A 17,548-nucleotide genomic window follows, 5' to 3' on the forward strand; every position below is an offset into this window, starting at 1 on the left:
GGCTTGGTCAATTCGCAGGCGAATTCACCATCTCTTCCCATTCTCTTATCGAACCAACGGCGGGCGAACGCAGTGCTCTGGTAGTGGAGCGAACCGCAACCATGAACGGGCAAGTCCTCGATCAACACCATGACAACCACCAGCACTGACGCTGAAGACAGTGCACCAAACAGCCCAGTATCACAGGCGTCCAGTACGAATGACACAAAGTCCGAGCATAATGTTTCTCGACTGCGGCGTGTCAGAGGTAGTATACCATGGCAGCTTTGGATCGTTGCTGTCATCGGGTTCTGGGAGAGGGCAACTTTCTGGGGACGTGAGTGTTTTGATCACACCGCAACATCATGCCTGAACTAGCACTGACTCTATTGCGGACAGTCACAGCCCCTTGGCGTATGTCGTTGCCAATACCTCGTCTCCATCAACTGTTCTGACTAGCTTGTTGTAGAAAACTACATGGAACATCCCCGGCATCACGATATGGAGCACACCCCTGGTGCGCTTAACCTTGGCCAGACGACGGCAACACGCATTTACTGTGGATTCTTCATAGTCTACTTCACAAGTCCTGTCTTCATAGCGCCGTTGGCAGATAATCATCTGGGCCAATACAAGACTTTGCTGATCAGCTTGACGGTATATGCCCTGGGATGTCTTGCACTGGTCGTCAGCTCGCTACCCTCCATGCTCGGTCGAGGCGCGGGTCTGCCTGGTCTGATCATTGCAATGGTCCTGATAGCCCTTGGTGGGGGTGGTGTGAGTAAAGCAGTCAACAACCATTCTTACGCGTACTGAATTTCTTAGACCCAGGCCATCATGAGGTCTTTCATCGCCAACCAGTACACAGATAGAGCTCCACGAGAAATGACGCTTTGCGGAACGCAGAACCGTTTGCTTCAATGGCTGAGGAGACGCGTGGCGCGAACATGTCTTTCGAAGTACTTACCAGCGTCGTCGAAAGGCGAACGGGTCGCCGTTGACAGCGAAATCACTCTCAAGTTCATTTACAATCTATACTTCTGGATTGGTAACGTAGGGGCTTTGTCGGCATTTCCGTGTGTTTACATTGAGAGGCACCATGATTTCGCTCCTTCGTATGCGCTGGGTCTTGGCTGTATCATCATCGCCCTTGGGATGCTGGTCTTCGGAAGGAAGTGTTTCGGTGCGCATAATTCGCTCATTTGGTACGCATTGTGCTAAACATTACAGTCAACCCACCTCAGGAGGCAGATGTCATTGTACCCGCTGCGAAGGTCCTCAGCTGCGCCGTCCGCAACGGGTGCCGGATGGACCGCGCAGACCCAGCGTATCAGCGCCTGGAGAAATCCAAGGAAGTTCCATGGAGTAGCCAGTTCGTCGATGAACTGACACGTGCATTGGGCGCTTGTCGCGTGCTGTAAGTGCTACCACTCTTGTTTCTCAAGCATACTAACACGTAGACTAGTCTGGCATTCATCGTCTTCTACATCTGCTTCGACCAAATGCAGAACAACTTGATCTCTCAAGCGAGCGATATGGATACTGGTAGTACACCCAACGATGTCCTTCCCGGCATGAACCAAGTGGCATGCATTATAGTCAGTCCGTTTGTGGAGTACGTCCTCAACCCCATGCTAGCCAAGCGGCGCATATATCTGAAGCCAGTCACTCGCATTGCCATTGGCTTTTGCTTCGTCGTACTCTCGATGCTGCACGCAACTCTAGTGCAGCATTACATTTATGCATCCCCGCCCTGCTTCGACCACCCAACAGACTGCGGAGACCGCCAATCTGTCGCACAAGATCGGCCTAATGTTTGGGTACAAGCACCGCTTTATTTTCTCATCGCGACGGGCGAGGTTTTCGCCATGACGACAGCCATGGAATACGCAGAGAAGCACGCACCCAAGGAGATGAAAGTGCTCGTACAGGCCATCAACATGCTCATTACGGGGATAGGCTCTGCTATCGCGCTAGTCATCGCGGAAGGGGCGCGCGATCCATACCTTACTCGATTCTACGGTAGTCTGGCAGGAGCCATGGCCCTCACAACCATCATTTTCTACGTGGTGTTCCGCAACAACGACAATGACGACATTGCTACATCTCCGCACGGTTCCGCAGATGTGGAAAAGGGAAACAGAGACGCCACGCCTACACCACCCCTGACAGCTTCACCGTTTCGATCACGCGAATCCTACCTGAGCGTTCCCACGACGATTAAAGACGAGGGCATCGAATTGAGAGTGATTCCACCTTGCAGACTACGACAATAATTGAGCGACACAACACCACTGTAATGTGGTCACGCGACGGAGCATACATTGCCCAAAAACTGCGTACGTCCCTTGGCTAGCACTAAGTGACGCGATTTTACGTTACGGTTGTATATACACAAGTGCAGGGTGGCTTTGATGAGGATGATGCCGTGTAACGACAGTGAAGGTGGATTCGAGGCAACCGTTGCGTCTCCAAAGTAATATGAAGCCGTTGACATAGACGTCTTTACGTGTACCTTCTCGAGATCTCACCCCACCCAGGGATAGAAGTGGACCTGAATCTCCCCGCAAAGTAGTCTAAATAAATACTCATAAGCCTGCACTGTCTTACAATATTACACACGTTTGTTTTAATACCCACAGATGTGGCTGAACTGATAAACATGCCTCAAATTGGTATCGTTGCTCACAGCCCCCGTAGATCCAGCTTTGCAACCCGTCCGCCAGACCCGCTGGCCCAGCAAACGTCTCTCCCAACGCACTCGACAGCATCGAACGTTCCATTACCGATAGGAACCCAATTCCTCCCTCCGTCGATAGTGACATCTGACCCACTAGTTCCAACTGCAACGGCTGTTTGTCTCCTACCTGGCACCCAACTGACACCCGATCTATATCCGCGCGGAAACGAGTCAGCCTTTCGCCAGCTCACGCCGCCATCGTTGGACCAAGACGCCGTATTGTTGCTGGCTGTAGGTTGCTCATAGTCTCCACCGACTGCGATACCGTGACGCGTATCGCAAAAACGCACTGAGAACACACCGGCAGCGGCACCACCAGAGATGGACGAGTTCGCGACCTGCCAGCCATGACTGACGCTATCGGAACTTGTGTAGAAGATTCTTCCTGGATCCACGCCGCCACTTGCGATGTACCATCGGCCCGCCGCAGCTTCAATGCACGTTCCGCTTGCTGCGAAGCCGAACTCGCCATCCAGCGCTGGCGGCATCGTGTTGTTCGAGACAATAGACCAGTGCGCACCACCATCCCACGTTTCTAGCAGACGGAATTTGCCGTCGACAGGATCGCTCATTGCAACGCCGTGGCCCTCTCTACCTGTTTTTGTCTCGAACGCCATGCAATCATAGAATGCTGTCTTTTCCTCATTGATGAACGTGGGCCTCCAGCTCTTTCCGCTGGACATTGGCGCGCGAAGTCAGTATACGTGTTGCATGTAATTTGTACATAGCAACTCACCCATTGTCCGTTTTGTAGATTCGTGACAAGTTTCCCTCACCGATCGATAAAGCAACGGCATTTTTCTTGGAGAAAGCCTGGATATCGCGGAATTGGAAGTCTGAAGCATTCTCGAACGCAAATTGCGGGGACACGTCGACCCACGTTCTCCCGGAGTTGGTGGTACGTAGGATGGTGCCAGACGTACCGGACACCCACAGTACCTTTTCGTCAACAGGCGAAAGGCCGCGGAACTGTTGTGTACTGTTTGTGGGTGTAAGCGTCCATGAGAGAGGCTTTGTAGGCTTTGGATGCGCGAATGTGAACGAAGCGATCGAGAACAGAATGGCTAGTGTCTTCATGATGCAAGCACTCATAAACACGGGAACATACAACAGTCATCTCAGAATCAAGGAGATGATGCTGGAGAGATTAAGTACCTAATCAAGCGCAGCTATCGTGCCCCGCAACGGCCTTTAGCCTTGATAGGCAGGTGCGACATTCGCCACACCAAAGTAGTGGCATTGAACCCAGCATCAAAGACTTGATGGAATACATGTCTTTCGGACCATGATGGAGTATCTGCGCGAAGTACGCAACTTTACGTCTAAGCAAAGCATCCAACGATGTTGAATTTGATGTTGCTTGCACAGTTCACATATAGCGCAATGTAGGTTTCGGACCGAGACCGACCCAGACGCCTGTAATGTAGCAACTTCAGGGTTGAACTGTGGAAGGGACCTTGCCATCATGACTTAGTTATCTGGATTCGCCTATGTTTCTGGACATATACGGACCACGGAAGAGTTGTTCGCTCTGACTACTTGCGACACTTGTCTGAATACCGGAAACATGCGGCCTATATTGAGTATCGGTAGCCTACGTCTTCGGCATAGCCAGGCAAACTCCTAAAAAGACTGATTGGACAGGTGACAATGGATGACATTTCGGAAGTTGAGAGTTTGCAGCACGCGAAGCTTGGAGAACCTCGATCATGCCAACGACAGCAAGCGGATTCAACGATGCATGTATCGAACATCTTGCAATTTAGAGCTAGGTGATAGAAGAGTTTGAAGAGAAAAGACGCAACACGCTTGCTCATTGATCGATCGCAGCTTCGGTAGCTTTCAAAGCTCCAACTACAGCAAAGCATATCATGGGAGTGACTGCGTAACTGATCTGCCAGTGGGTTAGTGGATGCTACCAGCTGACAGTATCTGATGGTTTCTTACTGTTAAGAATTTCGCAACAGTCATCTTCATCGACTCCGCTGCACCTGTAACATCGGCTAGCGCTACCAATATCATAGCAGGCGGACCGGTCGGCATGAGCATCATCGAGAACCAAAGCATAGGGTCTGCATCTAGAAGCTTCGTCTTCGAGGCGATTGCGTAGATCAAAGGTATGCTTATTCTGTTGCCGATTAGTCGAAGCTTCCTCCATGTAGCGGGTAAAGAATCTTACAAGGGCCAGATGATGAATCTAATCAAGGTCACGGTCGCCAGACTACCCTTGTGCACCTCCCCACTGTGCTCTCCGCGCTTCATGCGCAACAGGCTCTTGCTGAGCTTTACCCCAACAACAATGATCTGCAACGAAGCAAATAGATCGCCGATATTCTTTATCGCCGCCGTGATCGACGCGTTGAGATAACCACCCTCGTTGCTAGGACTGAAAAAGATTCGATGAAGCGCGGGCGTCAATCCAATTACTGCTCCGACGATAGCGCCGATCAAGGGAGCGTTGGCAAAATGCCATGTGATTTCCAGTGTCTCTTGTAGCCACGGAGACAAGTTGTTGAACCATGCTCTTGTCTTTAAATATCCTTTTACCTCCACGCGATTTGCGGGCTTGGTCAACTGGTGTGGGAGCAGCGAAGTCTCCTCATCGACGATCCCATCAGGACCTCGCTCCATATCACTACTCCCGCCGTCTCCGTTCGCTTCGCCGTTCTCCAAATCATCGTCCTCTCCATGTAGTTCATTGGATGCGTCCTCATCTCCTGGCCTCAGCAAGCGCGGCCCAAGAGCAAAGGTAAGCGAGTTGCTAACCATTGCATTCACCAGGAAGTATGATTCGGCTCGATCCATGGCCTCACTGCCAGACTCGCCGCCAATGAGTATGGCATCAAGAACTTGGGTTTGCTTGAGAGACTGTATAAGGAGGAGGGGAAGAGAGGTCGTGTTATTGAAGGCGATTGCTGGTGCCACCCAAGCTGGCAGTTTAAAGAGTCGCGTAAGGACGCGGCCGACGAGGACGGAAAGTAGTGTATAGGATATCGACCATACTAGCAATTGTGGTAAGCATATAGTTGACGAAGGCCCAACAAAGTATACTTACTCAGAACAGGCACATATCGCACTCCGGTGTCCTGATGCAGATTGGAGCCAATTTTGTAGATCAACAAAGCCGGCAGAAACATGCGCACGCATAGCTTCGACACCTCCTTCGCCGCGTTGGGCGAAAGTAAGTTGCATTGTGCTGCGACAACACCAAAAGCAATGGTCAGGAGCACCGAGAAGGCAGCTTGAATGGCGCCGGTGAAAGGTACGATGAGTTCGCCTGCAGCCACACCCATGATGGGAAGAGACGTCTAGCAGTCGGTAGCGGAGGAAAGTCCGAGTCGATCGTGTGGTAGCGGTGGTCAGAATGATGTAAAGCTTCGAGTAGTCTTCAAGCGTGAAATTAGGAGGACAGAGTTTAGCATCATCGTCGTCGTCGCGCACGCGACCTGGGCCGCGTTCCTGGACCATGACGTCGGTGCAGCGGGTCGCCGTTGGAGACGCCAATCCCACGCCGCGGCGCTATCAGGCAGATTACTCCATCCATCGCGTCTCTTCGGGCGTCCATTGGAGACCCCGAGATTCCAGTAGGTCGTGTATCGGAATTCCCGAAGATAGGTAGACTGCGAGCTGTGCTGTGGGCCAGAGTGCTCTTGAAGATGTAGCAGCGCCGGCACGCAAGACGCTTGGACGGTCACGTCGGCGGATGTGTGAGACGCTAGATTAGTCATCGGAGCTAGCCAAGCGCTTGGCGACTGCTAGAGCCTCACAGGCACGATAGGTTCACAGGCCAAATTCTCCACGCGTTCCGTCAAGAGACAGTGGTATTGATACACGATATAGGAAATCTAAATAGGAAATCTAAATTACGCCACCTATGCACAGCGCCCGCACAGAAACTCCGCTGACCGTCGTCTTCGCCGCAACATTACCGACGCGTCCGTCTCGCATCTCATCCCATCTCACAACACGACGCCCCTCTACGCCGCCTTCTTTGTAGCCTTGGTCCTCAACTTCATCATCAAGTACACCAGTGTGTAACTGCTCACCGAGAACAACACGACGATGCCGGCGTTCCTCCACCCATAGTACTCTTCCGCAAGGTTCAGGGTCCGGAGAAAGTCCGCTCCGCTCTTGTACTGGCACACGCGGCAGTCGACGGTGGCATCGGGATTGAGCAGGTTGACACCGGATCCCATACCCTGCTGGTAGACTGAAAGGTATTCGCCGCAGGTCTGGTTGGCAGCAGGGTCGAAGATGGCGAGCTCGCTCGATTTGCAGTCCACATTCGCAGACCAGGTGGTGAACACCAAGAGAGAGGACATCAGGTAGTTGAACGGGTCCAGATAGTAAAGCCAGTACCTCCAGAACGGCTCGAGCTGACTGTAAGGAACCAGAACTCCGCAGAAAGACACCAGTGTCGTGACGAAGAGAGGGTTGACGAGCGAGGCGAATACGGCGTTTGGGGAGTAGGCTGCGATCATTTGCCCGATACCAGTATACAGGAACTCGTAAACAAGCTGCGATATGTCAGTCTCTGTACCGTTGACGCTGCCATGAGAGGGGGGTTGCCTACCACAACGAAAAATGTGCTGCCAGCGTACTTTGCTGCACCAGGCAAACCTGCCGTGAAGTACCAACACACATAGTACATGACCGCACACACGACCAAATACGGAAGCTCCGAAACGATCAGTCCTGTCACGAACGGCGCCCAGTGGTATGTCTTGCTCTTCTTCTCGCGCGTTTCGTAAACATCGCGGCGTTGAATGAACAGCGGTTGTAGCTGGGAGATGACGCCAGGGGCCACGAAAATGAAGCTGAATACAGTGAACAGTCGCAACTGCAAGTCCTGAAGACTATCGCCAATCATCCAGAATGTGAAGCCGTTAAGTAAAGCCAAGAGGATGTGCATAATCACCTTGTTGTTGACGTAATCGGTGTTGCGGAAAAGCGAGACGTTCATACGATGCGTGACTATTTTCACTTGCTCCCACATGGGCGAGGCAAACGCATAGCCATCATCGACAGTACCTGGTGGGCGGGCGGCGGCTTCCGCAACGATCCTGTCAAGCTCTTCGGTCACGTCGTTGTACTGTTGGGATTCGAGCCAAACCCTGTTCCAGTCCGTGTTCTGAGACAAACTGCCGGATACGACCTCTATCATGTGCTCGGCAGGGTTTGCCTCGCGTGGACATGGCGCTCCCTTGCTAGCGAAGTAGGATTTCACCGTACTTGCATCGTCACCGATATCGCCAAAGTAGACAGTCTTGCCACCCTTGGCGAGTAAGAGAAGCGTATCAAATTGCGCGAACAACTGGGCTGATGGTTGGTGGATCGTTACGAGGATGGCCTGTCCGACTTCCGCGAGCTTGCGCAAGAAGCGCACAGTGTTGTATGCAGCTTGCCCATCGAGGCCAGACGTCGGCTCGTCCAGGAATATCAGGATGCTGGGCTTCGCTACCAGTTCAACGCCGATCGTCAATCGTTTACGCTGCTCGATGGAAAGGCCAGCACCAGGTCGGCCGATGAGTGTATGCTCGATGTCGTGGAGTTGTAAGAGGTCAATTATGGTGTCCACGTAGCGGAGCTTCTCGTCTCGTGGTGTTTCACGAGATTGTCGGAGAAGAGCGGAGAACTCCAAAGCCTCGCGGACCGTGGCCAACGACTCGTGTACGTCCATCTGTTCAACGTAGCCTGCCGATCGCTGGAACGATACCGGGAGGTCTCGTCCGTCAACCATGATAGACCCATGGATCGTGCCGTCGGTCTTCCGCTGAGCGAGAACGTCGAGTAATGTCGTTTTGCCAGCCTACATACAGTGTTAGAGTTCAAGACGCTCACAGTGGACATTGAGGTATGACTTACGCCCGAAGATCCCATTAAAGCCCCAAGAGTTCCGGGCTTCACGAATCCCTGTACGTTGTCAAGGAGAACTCGATCGCCTGATGGAGTCTTGACAGTGTACGTAAGGTTCTTCCAAGTAAAGATTGAAGTATTGCGGATGAGTTGGTTGGCGAGCGTATTATCAGATCCGGAGGACGCGGAGCTAGCATGTGGCTTCTCATATGATTGAGACTCCTCGTCATCGACGTGGATATGCTGAGTCTTCTTCTGTTTCTCTCTTGGGATGAGGAGTCCACGGCCACCCTCACCCATCTCCTTCCATCTTGATGTGAACACTATCGTCAGAGCGACGAAGAAGACCCACCACGAGAGAATGATACCGAGATTGCGCCAGAGATGGCTATGACTGAAAGACATGGAGGCCAGGTAGTCATCCCCTGTGACGATGACAGCCCCGGGTCGTGCACCATTAACGCCAATACACGACTGTCCACCTAGGTCTGGCACGTATCCTGGCCCATTGGGAGCGAGATTGGGACCTACACACGGTATTTGTTGATCGTGAAACTCGTTGCCTAGCAAAGCCTCAAAGGCGTAGGCCATCGGGTTGATCCAGAAGATCCAGACAAACCAAGGCTTCATCTCAGGCTTGATGATCATGTAACCCATATACATGAACAGTGCCGAGACGAGGAGACCTGAAGCTTTCGTCGCTGCATCAAATGTCGGGAAGGCAGCACCGATCATGCGGAAACATGCAGTCATGGCCATGGCTGAAGCGAAGATGACGATCCAAAAGGTAAAGAAAGCTTCTGCGGTAGTCTGGAGTCCGACCATGAAGTATATGACGATTCCGAAGTGCGACATCTGGAACAACATCAATGGTATGTCGGTAGCGACCTGAGCGATGACGAAAGCGGCGGGGTAATGCAGTGCAAATGATCGATGTTTAGCCAGGACAGGCCGTCCAGTGAAAGAGTCTGTCACCTCTGAGAGCCCCATGTAGGCAGGGTACAAAAGGCAAAAGAACAGTGCGCCACCTTTGAGGAACAAACCGGCCGAGTGATCCGGTGCGGCGTAGAACAACGAACCAGCGACAAGAGCTTGGATGAGGGTAGAGACTTGCTTGACGATGAGCACGGGCTTATCACCCCACAGCACTTGGTACTGTCGAGTAACGGCCGTCTTGACCTGGGAGTAGAAGCTCGTAGTGACAGCGGCATTCTTTGGAAGGAACTTGTGCTTCTCTCGGGCTATCATCTCTTTGAAGTCGGTCGTATTCAATTTCGCCTCCTCGCTGTCGGGGTAGTCGAGTTCCGCACTCATCGCTTGCTTGATGGACGATTGTTCGTACGCCGCACGTACTTCTTCGCCATTGCGCGGGAACTTCTCCTCATAGCCTTCGGCGACGGCTCGCACATCCGAGATCGTTACGCTGGTTAGGAAGTCGGCTTGGTTTGCGGCTGGGTCGCAGAGAAATCCGAGATCTTGCATGAAGGGTACTGCATCCTCTCTCGGTCCATAATAGATCTGCTTTCCCTCATCGAGGATGAGCACCTTGTCGAACTGCTCATAGATACCGTTGCCGGCTTGGTACAAGGTTGCAATGGTAGTCAACCCAAGTATGTCGGTCATGGCACGCATAGCCTTGGTCCAATCCAGTGCTGTGCCAGCATCTAGGCCGCGCGTAGAGTTGTCCCAGCAGAAGACGCTGCCGCGCGTTGCGAGACATTCCAGGATGGAAACGCGTTTTCGCTCACCGCCTGAGACGCCGCGGATGTACTCGTCTCCCACTTTGGTATCGTGTGTGTGCTCAATGCCGAGTGATTTGAGTAGAAACTCCTTGTAGACTTTCGCGTATTGTTCGGCAGAAGTGATGTCGGGCGGCAGATTGTAGGGGACTTTCATGCGTGTTGCGAAGTCGAGGGTCGCACCGACGGACATGGTAGGGAAAAAGATCTCATCTTCTGTATTCATGACTGTAGGTAGATTAGCATTTGAAGTGTTGCTTCACCAGAAGACTACGCACCTATCTGACCGCGGTAGGACTTGGCTTCATCACTGGACATGGACCCAAAGGAGACGTCCCCGTCAATTTCGGCGTAGCCCTGTCGGTGATTCGACAATATGTTCAGCAGTGAGGTACAGCCTGCGCCCGGATTACCCAAGACGAGAAGCATTTCTGGAGAACTGTCAGCATCATTTGGTTCGCGCTTGATGGATAGGCGCGACATACCTCCAGGCTTGACACATCCATACGAGTTGTCGATGATTGTCTTCATTGGCGCACCCTTTCCCCTATTCCCGAACGGATTCAGCTGCGACAGCACGTTCTCGTTGAAGACGGCATCGTTGCTGATACCCTTGACTGTGAGGTTCTTCCATGTCACACCCAACTTCCGGGCTTTGCCGCCATTAGCTTCGTCACGATCCCTGAGTACTCTGACTTCTTGCGAGATAGGCCATGTTTCGCTGTGGATGGGTGCACTCTTGGAAGTGGCTAAGTAGTCTTGATCGACGCGCTCGGTGCTGTACCCAGAACTAGGAGTCGTTGATTGCATTTGCAGTGCAAATTTGTGTATATTAGGTACTTGAATCGATTGGAGGCCAAATGCTACAGCAGGAAGTTTGGTGTTGGCGGCTGAAAAGACAATGGACTGACGGCTGGATGGTGTGGACCAGAGGAACTGCAGCACCGGTAGTCCATATAGTCAAGTACCAAATTTGCTTATCTACATCATCTCTTCCATAGATCTGAAGCCACTCCGTGCGCCATCTGGCAAAGCTCTTGGCCGGAGAGAGGTCGAACCGCATAATCTGTTGTGGTGGAGGGCGTGCTGCAGTACGGCCGTAAGGCCTGGGTCGAAGACACGGCCGTACCCTTGCGCCTTCTCGGGCCGTCACATATGCCCACGAGAGTCGGAGGATCAACGCGCCGCCAGACGCCTGGCTCCGACTCCGTTCCATACAGATTTGAAATATAACCGCGAAGACCCGATCGCTTACCTGACTGCTATTGTTTACTGATACATTTGTGGATATTGTGTTCTTAGTCATGAAGAATTCGCCGAAAACGTCAGCTTGGCTTTGGTCAAACAGCAATCTTTTGCGGATGTTCCTTGTGCGGTTAACATGTACTCGTATCGATGCGCCTGTATTGGAAAACATGTCAAAACCTTGAATGCCATCGCTTCTCGGGTGCTTCTTCAGTGCATCCCATGTACGTCGGACCGTGATGCGCAAGGCTGAGTACGTTTAGACCTCTCGGTGATCTTATAAGTGTTTCCGCGCATGTATGCATCGTGATTGTGTGGGCTACAGGGTCGTAGACACACCGTGCTGGCAAACCGGAAGGCATAACGACTCGAAGATGACGTCATGTGATGATCGCCAATGATGATGACCTCGGCCCACGTTATCCAAGAGACACCCCAAACTCCTGAGAGCCTACGTTGACGTTGGACTACCTACTTTGCATGTTTTTATCTTGATGTATCAAATGTCCACGGTTGGGTTGGTTCGATTTTATCTTGATGTAGGCTGCAGACCTGTTCAAGCTTTTCCTTGTATGGGGTGGACCCACATAGGTAACACGCCTGAACAGCTGCGAATACCGGTTAGCTTGTCGGCGCACAAACGATGCGCAATCCGCGTCACGTATGCGCCGAGATACATGGTAGGTAAGAACGCCCAGAAATTGAATCCTACGATTTGGGCCTCCGTGAATCAAGACTAGACGGTTGCAGCAATGCTTATAGCTCTTTGATTTGAAAGTAGCTGACGCGAAGTTTGACCCTAGCCGAGCAAAGATGTTCTCCATCGGGCAAACAGGTACTGCGCATGAATGAATGGAAGAAAGACTACATAGCGTGGTGATATGAGAGAGCTACGAGCTTCTCCAGATCGGCTTACAGTATGCCAAATCGTGTCGCCATACAACCAACTCTTTTACTTCTTTATTCTCTCGCTTCGCCAGACGGGCTTTGCAAGGTTGTATATCACCAACGAGCATCGTAAGCATGTAGCACAATACGGTCCACGGAACATCCAGTCAAAAGCTGAATAAGGTTTAGTCTCCGAAGCCGACCACACGATCTCTCCACTGCGTGACATGCCTCTGTGCATTACTGGCGCAGAGCGAAGTTTGACGGAAGAGGCTTAGTCTCCGAAGATTAAGGCCCCCAGCTAACCGTGTTTCGAACTCGCGCTTTTGAGGGCTTGACCTTGACGCATGCCAGAATTGCGAGATGATCTCGTGCGCCTCTAGGCTGCTCGTTGGGCAACCATGTATATCACGTGCCAAACCATACGGTCAAGGTTGTAAGTAGCATACGAAGAATGCGCAAGTGCCTGTCAACTTGCGGTTGTATCCGGTTACCAAGGTGTCTGAGAATCTGCGAGATCATGCGGTACTCAGAGCCTCTTCCCATCGCTGTCGGAACTGTCCCTCTCCGCGCTGTATCTTGTACCAGAGCACTACTTCCAAATACGAACGAACCTCTACCCATGTATATAGTGCTAAATCATGAGCAAGAGTCGTGGCGTATGCACTGAACCAGCCAGATGTATCTGTGTCCTGCGATGCAACCATACCGATGGACAATACCCACAAGGCGATTTCAGCGTTTGCAGTCGCGAATGTAGGCATTAAGTCCTCGATATATCTCTTGAGTTCGGTGACTAAGGTGGACTGTAGATGCGCATGCGAGAAGTATGTCGGTCCATGAATGATGAGCATGTATAATGCTATTGCGTATCGGATGCATTGGGAAGTCGAACATGAGTTCGAGTATTTGAGTTGTGATTTCGATGGTGACCAGGAAAGTAATTTGTGCAAGACGAAGCATGTTAAGTCATGCAGATGGGTAGTTGAGAGCTCTTGCTGGCGTGACACGTGGAACACATGTCGAAGCCGCGTGAATACATCGCCGATTGTGGGATCCATGTCGAGTTCCGAAAGGCCGAGTGAAGACTGGTCTTGAGAAGACGCTGGTAAATCCAACCATTTCGATATCGGGGCTATTCCGTCTCCAATATCCAGATGATCTTGGACGCTAAATTGCGGACTTTGCGTCAGTATCAATGAGACCCTGGATTAGAGGATTAGTAGAGCGACCGTAGATAGCGGACGATGAGTGACATGATTACCACGTGACCATTCGCGCTGTGAGGGGGCTTGTGAGTTTCAAAAGATGTATGCCGCCTCGCATTCGCACCATCTTCTTCACGCCATCGATGTGCATGTTACCAATTGTCAAATTGCCTTTGCCAAACTATAATTTCAGATGTCAGCGTATCAAATGAAGGGGCCCCAATGTTCAGGATATCATCATACCTCTATGGCAGCAAGCGTTACGACCGAGTCCATGGTTTCGTCCTCATAAGCCTGAAGCGGGTCTTCAACTCGTCGCCGGACTAATGAAATGGAGTCTGCCATGAGAACCTCAGAGTTGTCGAATCCATTCTGAGCTCTCATCTCTATGTCCAACGACGCTGTCTGGAGGCTGACGTGGAACAAAGCGGAGTCATGTAGCGCAAGTGGCCACCATGACACAACGAAAGGGTTTGACATTGCGTTGAGATCCAATGGATAATACTGGAAGGCGATGTTTGATAAGACTATGGCGTATCAGTAAGCAGGGTAGTTGCAAGAACCTTCAGCAGGGAGGGATTCTTGACAATATACAAAACTAAGGGGGTCATGGTAGTTTTGCGAGGTTGTCAGCGCATCCGGTGCGGCTTTTGGTACGTACAATGAATCATGAGTTGCTGAACGCGAGCCCGGGGTAGTCTTGTGGCTGGGTAAGTGTCGAACGGGTCGAAGGCCTTATTTGCAGGATGATTCCACAGTGCAGGTTGTTGGTTTCCATCCAACACAGGCGAGGTACTTGTGTCATTACGTATGCTCCGGGAAGTATAATTAGAAGGTACAGTCTCGGTGGACGACGAGGTAAGTGGCTCGTTTGCGTAGACACAGCTGGCTTTCCGTTTTCGACAGCGTGAGCATGTGGGTGTGCGTAGATCGCAGCTCAATTTCGATCTCGCACAAGCATCGCACGATCTCCTGAGCGTCCTACGCATTGTGAGGTACTCTCCGGAGGTTCAGGCATGACCTTTGTCTGTGATGAGGGGATGGAGTGCTGCGCATGCGGGAAGACGCGGGTCGCCCTCGCTTACATTAGCGTCGACAGGGGTTGGTGTGATGGGCTGAGCTCGTGTGCCCGTCATCAACGCCATTCTCCACCATCGGAAAATGAACTCTCTACGTGAGTCAGGCAACGCCTCCTTCTCAAAATCTCTCATTGCCGTGGCCGGTTTGTACTTCGGCAAGTCGCATATTTGTAGCCAGAGCGGTCGTATTTGAACAGCTCCTCACCTTGCAAAGGACTTTGGTTCATCTATGAGCTACTAAGCTGTTCACCTATCCATATTCGGCACTACAAGACAGCGGCGTGACCAGGGCATGGATCTCAGCACATTGCTTACAACATAAAGTTCTTCACTTATTTCCAAAACACGAGGATGCTCTTTACGCGAGAACACTCTTCGTAGACGCAATTTACACGTCGACCCCAGAGTAGTCAACCGCGACCCCGATCGCCACCCAGTCATATGCACTGCAGATCTGGCCCTTCCAGAAGTCTGACCCTGCTCGTTCTACGATATTGCGGAGAAGCCCAGAATAGCCCGATCGCCCACCAAGATTGCTGTCGTTCTCGTTGTTGGTGCCGGAGACAAGGGTCATAAGACCTGGATCGCGGCTCGCTTAATCTGGGTAAATGCCAATGGTATGTGGTCGAGAACGGACGGAGCGGCTATTGGATATTGGGCATAAAGGGACGACAAAGTGCTATACGGAGTCCATAATTCGTGGTTGTCTGGGAGGTATGCAGATCTCGTGGGAAATTCTGATGCGGCATCGGTCTTTTCGAAAACTGTTTCGGTATAAGAGCTCAGGATCGCGCTGGTTTTGAGGAGATGTTTGAGATGCGTATTCTAACCTTATACTAAGTCATTAGCTTTCGCTCGACACAGAGGCTGCACTTTAGACAACGCTGTAGTCTTGTTACATCTGGCATCACTCCGCCGCTACCACCAACGATGCGTTCCCTCCTTCCCCTCGTCGTCCTTCCACTCCTAGCCCTCGCGGCCCCACCAACTTCTCCAACAATAACGCGGCTCGTTTTCTCGGGCTCAGGATGTCCTAATGACTCTGGTTCCGTGAAGTCTGACACCGCAACCCTCGGTGACAGCGCCGGCGTCTCCTTCACGCAACTCAAAGGCGACACAACAGATAACTGTGCTGTACACATTCAGTCAGCTGGAGCGAGCGAAGGCTGGCAAGTTGCGGTTCGACAAGTGGACTACGTGGGCGATGTGAATTTGAAGGGAAACAGCGGACTGGATACATATACCCAGGTCTTCTGGAGTGAAAATGCTGGAAATACTGTGAATAGTCATCATATCAAGGCTAAATGGAGAAACGCTGACGATACACAGGGCGTGCTCACAGGTGGTCTCGCATGTGCTGGCCCAGAGATCAAAGACTACATTACTGTGCGGAGCAGCACCGCGGATCTGAAGTGGTCAAAGTGTACTGGCGCAGATGGCAATCCTGGTATCTTGAACGTCAACTTTAGGCCAGTCGTTCAGGGAGACTTTGGTACATATGACTTCAAACATGCTGCGTGGAAGTTGGAATGGCGGAGATGCTAGATTGGTATGAAGGTCTGCTTTTGAAGATGACGAGAGAAGCGTGTGTACAACAAAACTCGGTGCATGAAATGGAAACAAAACGTGAATAAGCGCTCTTACACTTCTTCTTCTACCTCTATGACTAGTATCCTTTCTGCTCTTGCCCAACTGCGTTGCTAACTACAACCATGCTGAAGCATTCACTAGAACGTACCTAGGTATGCTGCATACGCAGACTAGACAGTGATATCAGCTTGCCGATGACGCTATTACCTCAAGAGAAAATGTGAGCATGGGGAAGTTGAAGTCAGTATCCCCCTCCCCAGTCTCGGTTGGTGCGTCTTCCGCTGAGTGGGCTGATGTAGAGTGGCCTGGGATCAGGTATACCAATACTCGTCGGGTATCACTTCGCGCTCTGCATCGTTGACGTATCTGAGGGGCGCGATATGTTCCCCGAGGGACATGGCACGATGTAGACGCCGGCCGGTTGACCAGCTTCTAAAGGACGCGTTGAGCTGGCTAATGCAGGTAAACAGATCGCGAGAACGCAAGGGGCCAGACAGGATTAGATGAACAACCGACGCAGAAGGTTGGAGTTTGAAGCTCAGTGCCGTACGCTTGCTTGTTTTAGGTGCTGCTAAGGGTGGCTGTAGGATGCCAGTAGGAAAGCGCAGGTGGCGCTGCTGTCATCAGGCGGCGTAGCCAGAAGCGCCGCGGTTGCACTTGCCACGACACGCATCGACCCAGGAAGACGATCATAGCAGCCGCGGGTGTTGATGCCAGCCGAGGACACCTGAAGCAAATACGGTAGATGGATGGACTGCAGCGGCGAAGATGGCGTGTGGCTGCGCGCGACACGAACGCGTCTAGCGCGATCTCGGGATGCTCCCGAGGTCGGGGTGAACCAGCCGATCAACGTCATCCTGTCAAGGCCAACGAGGGCTTCATCACTGCCGTCACCCTTCATACCTAGGTCCCTTCCCAACGACACTTGGAAACAAATCCGTGGAGAAGGCACATCATCCTTGGAAGGAGTGCCCATCTACAGCATGGCAGGCAATGATCCATAAGCTCCGCACTGAGCGGAATTCCGCAACTATGCCTGGGCCTACATAATGCCTCTTGCCGCAACCTGACCGTCGTATACAGCCCTAGCAAGTAAGATATCGGCGAGCAAGGAAGGACGCGTGATAGTGATTTGGGGCCATTATCGCATCAGGCTCCCATACTTTAAAGGCTCTCAGATACCGGTACACAATATCAATTCAATCAGCAAACAGCCTCAAATAT

At 51.8% G+C, this 17,548-nt stretch overlaps 5 protein-coding genes across 5 annotated transcripts; 2 read left to right on the forward strand and 3 right to left on the reverse strand.

Annotated features, from left to right (window-relative positions):
• Positions 1-684: 684 nt before the first annotated feature.
• On the forward strand, positions 685-2,255 carry J4E88_007674 (uncharacterized protein; the record flags this gene model as incomplete). The annotated part of the gene is made up of 3 exons (XM_049401290.1): positions 685-760; positions 1,210-1,396; positions 1,445-2,255. The coding sequence occupies 3 exons, from the start codon at positions 685-687 to the stop codon at positions 2,253-2,255; spliced, it is 1,074 nt and encodes a 357-aa protein (XP_049252974.1).
• A 409-nt stretch (positions 2,256-2,664) lies between these two features.
• J4E88_007675 (uncharacterized protein) lies at positions 2,665-3,796 on the reverse strand (the record flags this gene model as incomplete). Its single annotated transcript, XM_049401291.1, has 2 exons — positions 2,665-3,394; positions 3,456-3,796. The coding sequence occupies 2 exons, from the start codon at positions 3,794-3,796 to the stop codon at positions 2,665-2,667; spliced, it is 1,071 nt and encodes a 356-aa protein (XP_049252975.1).
• A 736-nt stretch (positions 3,797-4,532) lies between these two features.
• On the reverse strand, positions 4,533-6,012 carry J4E88_007676 (uncharacterized protein; the record flags this gene model as incomplete). The annotated part of the gene is made up of 4 exons (XM_049401292.1): positions 4,533-4,613; positions 4,667-4,847; positions 4,899-5,721; positions 5,775-6,012. The coding sequence occupies 4 exons, from the start codon at positions 6,010-6,012 to the stop codon at positions 4,533-4,535; spliced, it is 1,323 nt and encodes a 440-aa protein (XP_049252976.1).
• A 684-nt stretch (positions 6,013-6,696) lies between these two features.
• Positions 6,697-11,124, reverse strand: J4E88_007677 (uncharacterized protein; the record flags this gene model as incomplete). Its single annotated transcript, XM_049401293.1, has 5 exons — positions 6,697-7,236; positions 7,293-8,528; positions 8,585-10,542; positions 10,593-10,745; positions 10,800-11,124. 5 exons carry the CDS (start codon positions 11,122-11,124, stop codon positions 6,697-6,699), a joined length of 4,212 nt encoding a protein of 1,403 aa, XP_049252977.1.
• A 4,540-nt stretch (positions 11,125-15,664) lies between these two features.
• Positions 15,665-16,279, forward strand: J4E88_007678 (uncharacterized protein; the record flags this gene model as incomplete). Its single annotated transcript, XM_049401294.1, has 2 exons — positions 15,665-16,012; positions 16,064-16,279. 2 exons carry the CDS (start codon positions 15,665-15,667, stop codon positions 16,277-16,279), a joined length of 564 nt encoding a protein of 187 aa, XP_049252978.1.
• Positions 16,280-17,548: the final 1,269 nt, after the last annotated feature.

Source organism: Alternaria novae-zelandiae, assembly GCF_023758075.1.
Source record: "Alternaria novae-zelandiae strain BMP 2774 chromosome Unknown scaffold_16, whole genome shotgun sequence".
Classification (NCBI taxonomy): Eukaryota; Fungi; Ascomycota; class Dothideomycetes; order Pleosporales; family Pleosporaceae; genus Alternaria; species Alternaria novae-zelandiae.